The sequence below is a fragment of the Solanum lycopersicum genome, chromosome 7, assembly GCF_036512215.1.
Source record: "Solanum lycopersicum chromosome 7, SLM_r2.1".
NCBI lineage: Eukaryota > Viridiplantae > Streptophyta > Magnoliopsida > Solanales > Solanaceae > Solanum > Solanum lycopersicum.
In genome coordinates, this window is record NC_090806.1 from 53,063,453 (window position 1) to 53,073,141 (window position 9,689).

The following is a 9,689-nucleotide window of genomic DNA, read 5'->3' on the forward strand; positions in this document are numbered from 1 at the left end:
ACGAGCTTGGCAAGAATTCCTCTAGAGTCACAAGACGTCAAGGTTTTTGGTAGTGATGCACTTCAACCTTTGCCCTTTTGGGGCGCTTGATTGATTTTTGCTTCTCTAATTTCTTCACCATTTTTCCTCTAACCGGTTTCTCGAATAATTCTTTTCGTAATCTTGACGTATTGCGTCTTCACCTAGTTACAAGAATCCAACCCTCATCACCATCTATGTCAACGTCCTATTCTACTGGCTTTTCTTCATGCTTTTTAGAGATTTACATTTGGATTGGATCCAATGAACCAAACATGACAGAGATCTGGTTAGAACTAGCCTTCTCATCATCAAGGATAATTTATTTTCGTTTACCAATCGCATCACTCTATCCTTAAAGACAAAACATTTTTCAAGAGGATGACTAACAAGTCTGTGATAGTTGCAACAATTTGGGTCATCAGTTTTTCCAGCTTCATCGGGTCGCTTCATCTCTGGCAAGTCAATGAGCTTTAACTCAAGTAATTCATCAAAAATTTCAGAAACGTCAGAATCCAAGAAGGGATACTTTTTTACTTGCATCTCCCTTAGCGTCGAATTTTGATTTGAACGTGCTTGGAAAGCCATTCTTACATTTTGTCTTACGCCCTCATTCGTGGTGAACTTTGCGGGTGACACATTTACACTCATGGATTCTTTGTTGTCATTTTTGGGCAGAAACTTGCTCCACCTCTTGGGTTCTTGTTTGTCCCTTCCTTTGCGAGGATCATGGACAATAGTCATATCTTTTCCTGCAGATGTCATGCTCAACTCCATATCATGAGTGCGAGTAGCTAAATCCTTAAAAGATTTTGGTTTTATTCCTTGCAAGATGTAAAGAAGCTCCCAGTGCATTCCTTGAATACACATTTCGATTGCAGAAGCTTCACTAAGCCTGTCCTTGCAATTTAGGCTCGCGTTCCTCCATCGATTTATGAAATCTATGACCGGTTCATCCTTCCTTTGGCGAGTATTCGTGAGTTCTACCATGCTCACTTTGCGCCTTGTGCTATAGAAGCGATTGAGAAACTCATGTTCTAGTTGCTCCCAACTATCAATAGAGTTAGGTTCGAGATCCGTGTACCAATCAAAGGCATTTCCTTTTAGAGAGCGGACAAACTGTTTGACAAGATGGTCTTCATATGTTCCAGCATTATTACATGTCTCCACGAAGTGCGCGACATATTGTTTGGGATTTCCTTTTCCCTCAAATTGTTGAAATTTGGGAGGTTGATAACCAGCAGGCATTTTGAAGTTATCAATCCTAGTAGTGTATGGCTTAGCATACATATGAGAAGACTTGGTGGAGACTTCATACTTATCTTTGATAGTTCCTTCAATAAACTCCTTCAAGCGATCGAGTGGGATCATTCCTTCAGAAGAAACTGGCATCTCTTTAACAAACGGGGCTTTCTTAGCAGGATCTTCGATTTCTTGAACTTCAATGCCCTTTCCAGGTTCATGGCTCGCATCTCCATGTAAAAGTCCTTCTATCTTGTCCATCAACTTGTCAATTCGAGATTCTTGGTGTTGTACATGCTTCGTCAATCCTTCAACCAACTTCATCAGATTTGCGAGTTGTTCCTTAGGAGAGGAAGCAGCAGTCACCATCATTTGCATGATCATCGAAGATGCAGGAGAGTAACATGGATTGTCGCGTAAGTTAATTTCCAGTGGACTCACATTACGCGATATACGTGGAGATGATTCATAAGTTGAATCACAGTTCTCCCTTGTGGTAGAATTCTTGGAACCAGATTGCTCAAGTAGAGCCAATGTCTTCTTGATCTTTTCAGTAACACTACTTCTTCCTTCTAGAGAATTTGTGGAGGAACTTTCTCCTTTTGGAGTCGAAGTCCCAAAAAGAGGGGTTGATACAGACGACACTTGAAGTGTTTGTTGCCCTAGTGTAGCAGCCTTGCTTCTCGTAATAACTCCAAAACTTCCAAAGGTAACTCCAAGGATGTCTTCAACTTCAGTAGAGAACTTGGAGCTAGTGACCTTAGAGGAGGTTGATCGAGAGTTGTTGTTCATGGAAGTCATCTTGATATTCTTTGACGTTAAAAAAGTTGAGATGAGAGGTAGAGATTGTCCCACTGGGCGTGCCAGAATTTGTAGACAATAAAATTCGCGTCGAGAAAACAATAATCAAGAACGGAAAATCATAGCAACAATTGATTTTATTATTTCAAGTGCGAGTGTTACAATCTCTATAATTCCTATTAATTCGCCTTTTCAAATATAAATTCAAGGGCTTTAAAGCTTGTTCTTGAATCTATGATGAACTTGAACTTTATCTTGATCTTGATTTTTATTTGAACTCAAGGGCTTCGAGCTTGTTCTGGAATTCGGTGGTCTTGATCTTGATCGTTCTTGAACTTGAATGCTTGAATTCTTAAACTTGTAGCTTTGTAGAGAATTAAATGGCATTTGTACCACGGAGTTTCTCTAGCTTCTTGTTTAGAATTTTTTGTCTCTTTTCTGAATTATGAGGACCCCTATTTATAGTTTTAGAATAGAGGAGTTCCGATTGGAATAGGATTTCATTCAGCCAATCAGATTAAAGTGACATGGCATTTGGGCTTTATGGAGCGGGCTTGTCATCTTTGACACATGTCATGATTCTATTGTTTTTCTTATTTCACTTGGCATGCCACATCATCTGCACACGTGGCGCCAAGATGCGCTCTAGAATGAGATGAGATTGGGTTTAACAAATTGGGTTCATCCAATGTAGCTCAAATCAATTAATTTAGACTTTAATTAAATCCATATTTATTGGATTTAAATATTTAACTCAATTATATCAATCCACAATATTTATTTGGATTAATATATTAATGAATTCAATATAATCCGAATCATTTTATAAATTTATATTTAATAAATTTTAAATGATTACAGTATTAAACTAAAAAATTGCAAAATTTCGTGTTTCCTGGTTCCATTATTTAAAAAAAAAATTAAAAATGCCTTAAACTGATTCCCACATTTTCAAGTTCCATCATTAAAAGAAAAATGCCTAAAAGTAAGCTGATAAAAAATACAATTAGCAGACTCGAACGTGTCACTTAAAGCGCAAATGTGAACATCATCCACCACTGAGCTACACCTTTGATTTATGTTTAGGAGGTTCAATATTATATATGTACACATAAAGTAAAATTTATATATATATATATATATATATATATATATTGTAAATATGATGTTATAAGTGACTTATAAATTCCTTTACAAGCAAGGAAAATTCTTTAGCTTTCAAAGGATCAGCATTCTCGGACCCGTGATATGCTCCTTGAGTGAATCTACCTTCTACTTGAACGCCCAATTCTTTCAATACCCTTACAAGGTCAACCTGGCGGTCAGTTAAAGGATCGTCATCAGATCCAGTGACCAACATTTTCCACCCCAATAATTTTACTTGATCAAATAGGTTCGGATTTAGATTTAATCCCCACAATTGGATTTGAATACTCATGATCGCGATCAGCACCTTGAGGCAATTCTAGGTCCCACGTGATATCATTTACAATTGGGGGTAACCAATATTACTTCTGATTGTGTCCTCTCATTCCCACCAAAGAAAGGTTGAGTCAATATCAACCCCTTGATTTCCAAAGGCTTGAGGTTGTCCCAACTCTCCGCGGCGCATAGGCCCACATGGTACACCACGTTGACTCCGGCACTCGAGCCAATTAGGAAACATTTGGAGAAACCAGCGTGGTGGATAATAGCTCATCGGGTTTGGTCTTGACCCAACGTAAAGCTTCCATGCAATCGTCGTATGCTGCTGGAAGTCTCTACTCGGGGGCTTGACGATACTCAATTGCCACAACAACTGCTGGAATTTCACTAGCAATGGACGCGTACAACCCTTGAAAGATGGGGGTATCTACAGTTGCCACTATGAATCCTCCTCCGTGAAAATAAATTACGAGAGAAAGTTTAGGAGTACTGGTGATACAATGGAGAAGTTTACGAGGGGATAATACGTGCCCATGTGTTCTTTGAGGAGTTAATGGAAATATCTTTGGTGTAGACTAGATGGGAAGACCATTAGATGTGTCTACCAGGATACGAGGTTCTCATAGACGTGTGATGGAACCATCATAATTATGAACCATGTCCAAATAGCCATAGGGATCAACATTAGGATCAATTGGCATAGTTTCATTATTTTGATCAGACATGGTTGTAATAGTAGTGTTTAGAGATGAAGATCGTGAATGTTTTGAGCAATTCATGAAATAAAGCGTAGTGTATGTATGGTTGGCAAATCAACTCTTTTGGTATTCGTTAAGAAAAGACAATTAAATTATAGTCCAAAGTGCATATAGTACTACAAACATATCATCAATTTCAAAGATGACAGCTTGACCAATTTAATTAAATATTTCCAATCCTATTAGATTTTTTTTTTCATATTTGAATTTTTTTACTAGGGCTTAGACACTTTTTTGTAGTTCAACACTTTTTTGTAGTTCAAAATAAGTGATTTATTTTAATGTCTAAGAGAGTTGTTGAAATCTATTTTCATATTTTTTTTCTTGTTTTAAAAATGTTTTTTTCTTAAAGTCCTTGTCAAATCAAACTTAGATTATATGAAGTGGTACAAAGAAAGTAATAAAAATATCTTTTAATATTTGTGGTAAAATATTTTCTGACATATCATATCTAATATTTTTTCTGTCTCATGATTTGGTTTGACTTGCCACGATTTTAAAAGGAAGGAGGGGGGGGTGAGTATTTTTTGAAGGAGTAATTCACTTACTATATGGACCATAGGGAGTATTTTTAAAAGTATCTATATTCGTGCAAACAAGTTGTAAGATGACAGCTATTAGTAAGGAGAAGTCAAAACAGTATTTGTGGCTACCATGTTCGAAATTTACGAATTCATGACATAATTGAGTGCATCAGCATTTCATCCATGAAAGAAAATACTTTCATGATATGGACATTTGGTACACAATATTGCCCTAATTTTCCTCCCTTCTCGGATTTATATGGAAAAAAAGACCAAACTGATTATGTTGTTACAGTAATAGAGTCGGAAATATAACGAAGAATGTTCAGTATTTATTAATAGCTTTTCTCTTTAAAAAATGATACACCAAAAATTTTAAAATAAGATTACACATTATTTATATTTTACTTGTTCTAAAAGAATGGATGTTAGTAATTGACGTGTTAATGAACGGATACACCCAAATTTTTAAATCAGAATAAGTAATTTTTAGCTCTAATAAGAATTTATTTATTAATATAAAATAAGTAGACGGAGCGAAAAAAGAAAGGAGAAAGAGAGTTTAGTCCAGATAGAAATCATATTAGTCTTTTAAGTCACCTGCCTTTGACAACGACAAAACAATAATAACAGTGAGTGGAAGTGTACTTGACAAGGTTGATTTGGATTTTTTCACATATCAAACTATTATTTTCATAAAATTTTTGAATTTATAAATCAAATCAAAATAATACAATTCGGATTCTTTTGGGTTCTTTAACCTCAAGTTGGTTCGGATTTTTCAAATATCAAATCAAATCATTGTATCAAATTTTTAAATTTACAAATCAAACCAAATAATAAACCACGAATATTTTCAGATTTTTGATTTTTTTTGATAAAGTTTGCATACAATGTATAATTAATTTGTGCTTCAAATATTTTTTTAGTCAAACCAAAATATAATTATCTAAAGTGTTTCTTAAGAAAATACAAAATATGAGATGAGCATTGATGACACAAAATATTCAATTAAAATGATAATGAAATCATCATATAAAATAAATATTGTAAAGTCATAATGAAAATGATCATAATTTAAAAATACTAAATCATGCTACAGTAAGTTTAGTAAGTATTAGTTACATTACTAATATTTAAGGAAAATTAAAATTAGATTATGTATTTTAATTGCTTAAACCAATGTAAAACCAAAGAACAAATATTTAATATTATTGTCATTCTTAGTGTTGAATTGATTTTCTTTTTGCATTAGTATTAATTTGATTTTGATTTAAGATTTATTATAATTATCAATATCTATGAACTATAATGTTTATTAGATCATTTCGAATTCTATGTTTTAAACTTAAAAGATAAAAAATATGAAATAGTAAAAGAAATATTTAAAAATGATATCAAAGTAAATACTTTTATGTATAAAATAAAATTTTAAAATTACATATATAATGTCAGATTGATTTAATTTCGATTTATTTTATTTTTTAGTTAAAACTAGACCAACCTAAATATAGTCGGATTTTTTTTTTCAATACCAAAACAAGTTAAACCAAACCACTAATCAAATTTTTTTTTTGATTTTACTCGATTTGCTTTGGTTCGAGTCTCCTTTTGATTTTGTACACCCTACCGTGAGCTGTACATGGCTACACCATTGAGTGCAAAATTTGAGTTGTATTCCCTAAAGCATGTTGTTTGATAAATTACACATAATTATTTTGTCTACGTAAATAGTGTTGCAAACTAAAAGTCAAGCACTACTATACTTTTAAAATCATTGTTCACGCACCTTCTTATGTGTCCATTCACTTAACTAACTTTATTTAGGTATGAAATTAATCATTTCGAATAAAATGTAGAAACATACAAAATCGTTCGCTTTTGCAACAAAATCAGCTAAACATTGTAATTTTGTCGTATTATTCAAGGATAGCAGTGAAGTGTCTTTTTCTTTTTGGTTAAACAAGATATTATATTAATAATTAATATGCGTCATTACATTTTTTGGAAGGGGCAATATTACTATCACAATTATACAAAGCAATTCCCCTTAAAAGTTACTTATAAGTTCCTTTACAAGCAAGGAAAATTCTTTAGTTTTCAAAGGATCAATAATCTCCGAGCCATGATAAAATCCTTGAGTGAAACTACCCTCTACTTGAACGTCCAATTCTTTCAACACCTTTACTAGGTCAACTTGGCGGTCAATCAAAGGATCACCATCACAGCCAGTCACCAACATCTTCCATCCTAATAATTTTACTTGATCCAATAAATTCGGTTTTGATTCAATCCCCACCATTGGATTTGAATACTCATGATCGCGATCAGCACCTTCAGGCAATCCTAGGTCCCACATGATATCACTTATAATTGGGGGTAACACCTTGTCATTAGCCAATCTTACTTCTGATTGTGTCCTCTTATTCCCACCAAAGAAAGGTTGATTCAATATCAACCCCTTGATTACCAAAGGCTTGAGGTTGTCCCAACTCTCCGCAGCGCGTAGGCCAACGTGGTACACCACGTTGCCTCCGGCACTCGTGCCCATTAGGAAACATTTGGAGAAATCAGCATGATTAGATAATAGCTCGTCGGGTTTGGTCTTGATCCAATGCAATGCTTCCATGCAATCGTCGTATGCTGCTGGAAGTCTATGCTCGGGGGCTTGACGATACTCAATTGACACAACAACTGCTGGAATTTCACTAGCAATTGACGCGTAAAATCTTTGAAAGCTAGGTGAATCTACAGTTGCTACTATGAATCCTCCTCCGTGAAAATAGATCACGAGAGGAAGTTTAGGAGTACTGGTGGTGGAATGGAGAAGTTCACGAGGGAGGATAATGCGTGCCCATGTGTTCTTTGAGGAGCTAATGGAAATATCTTTGGTGAAGACTAGATGGGAAAGATCATTAGATGTGTCTACCGGAACAGGAGGTTCATGTAGACGTGTGATGGAACCATCAGAATTATGAACCATGCCCAAATAGCCATAGGGATCAACATTTGGATCTATTGGCATAGTTTCATTGTTTTGATTAGGCATGGTTGTAATAGTAGAGTTTAGAGATGAAGATTGTGAATGTTATGAGCAATTCATGAAATAAAGTATAGTGTATATATGGTTGGCAAGTCAACTCTTTGGTATTGGTTAAGAAAAGATGATTAAAATATAGAACAAAGTCCCTATAGAAATACAAACATATCATCAATTTCAAAGCTGACAGCTTGACCAATTTAATTAAATATTTTCGATCCTTTTAGGCTATTTTAACGGTTCAAAATTTTAAATCAGATTTGACACTATAAGTAAACTTTTTAAAGTTAAAAAGAGAATTGTTGAAATATTTTTTTTCATATTTATTCTTATTTTAAAAATCTTTTGTTATTTCTTTAAGTTCTTGCTAAATCTAACAAACATATAAAATGGAAAAAAAAATAGTAAAGATATTTTTTAATATTAGTGGTGAAATATTTTCTGACGTATCGTATCTAATAATTCACTTAATATATATGGACCATAGGGAGTATTAAAAGTATCTATTTCGTGCAAACAAATTGTAAGGTGACATCTATTACTAAGGATAGTGGCTGAGCTGCCATGTTTGAATCTTACAAATTCATGACATAATCCACTGCATAAGCATTTCATCCATGAAAGAAAATATTCTCATGATATGGACATTTGGTACACAATATCTCCCTTCTCGATTTTACTTCTAAAAAAACAAGTAAAAGTATAGTTTTCAATTGATATCAAGTTAAGGATCATAATTATGTATGAGATTTATATGATTGGATTGATTTGGATTCTTCAAATATCAAATCAAATTATTTGTGTATTTTTGAAGTTATAAATCAAACTAATAAAACTCATTTTCTTCGAGTTTTTTCAATAAAGTATTCATATAAACAAATATTTTAATTTTACACCAAATATTTCATTAGTCCTATCAAAATGTAACTATCTAAGTTATTTCTCAAGAAAGTAACAAAAAATATAATATGACTAATGACACTAAAATATCCAATAAAAAAATAGTAATAAAATCGCGTAAAACAAATATTGCAAATTAATAAGTTATAGTAAAATTGATCATAATTTAAAGTAGTAAATCATGCTAAAATAAATTTAGTAAGTATTAGTTACATGACTAAATATTAAAAGAAAGTAAAATTAGGTCATGCATTTTAATTGTCTAAATCTATGTAAACCTAAAATTAAATATTCAATATTATTGTCATTCTTAGTGTTGAACTGATTTTCTTTTTGCATTAGTATTAGTTTGAAATTTATTAAAACTTTATTATAATTATCAACATGTATGGACTGTAATCTTTATTAGATCGTTAAGAATTCTGACTTCCAAACATATAATAAATATATTAAAAGATAAAAATTATGAAAATCTACAAGTGATATTTAAAAATTATATCAAAGTAAATACTTTTATGTATAAAATAAAATTTTAAAATTATATATATAATGTCGGGTTGATTTGGTCTCGGGTTGGTTTTTTATAGTTGAAACCAAACCAACTCAAATATTGTCGGGGGGTTTTCAACACCAAACCACTAGTCGAATTTTTTTTTCGGTTTGATTTGATTTGCGGTTTGGATCAATTCTCCATTCGATTTTTTACACCCCTAATTATGTATTATGCCTTTGAAGTATGAATTGACTAACACCGTACAAGATAATCTTTTTGTTATCAAATATTTTTTAAGATTAAGAAGTTATGTTCTAAAGTATTTTAATAGAAAATTTGAATGAGCTTATCTCTAAACACGAAGGAGAAGAATTTTCATTCATGATTCATAACCTGAATATATTCTATTTATGACATCGATTTATGAATGTAATCAACAACCATCCTTGGAGAAATTTAAAAATGTTCTATCATCAGGGATTACTATC

The 9,689-nt window shown here is 32.8% G+C and overlaps 1 protein-coding gene across 1 annotated transcript; it reads right to left on the reverse strand.

Annotated features, from left to right (window-relative positions):
- Positions 1-6,713: 6,713 nt before the first annotated feature.
- LOC101251700 (probable carboxylesterase 120) lies at positions 6,714-8,215 on the reverse strand. The gene has a single exon (XM_010325739.4). The coding sequence runs from the start codon at positions 7,815-7,817 to the stop codon at positions 6,819-6,821; it is 999 nt and encodes a 332-aa protein (XP_010324041.1). The 5' UTR covers positions 7,818-8,215; the 3' UTR covers positions 6,714-6,818.
- Positions 8,216-9,689: the final 1,474 nt, after the last annotated feature.

Bases quoted from the DNA above. Each gene is read 5' to 3' on its own strand.
- LOC101251700 (XM_010325739.4), bottom strand. From the start codon at position 7,817: ATGCCTAATCAAAACAATGAAACTATGCCAATAGATCCAAATGTTGAT.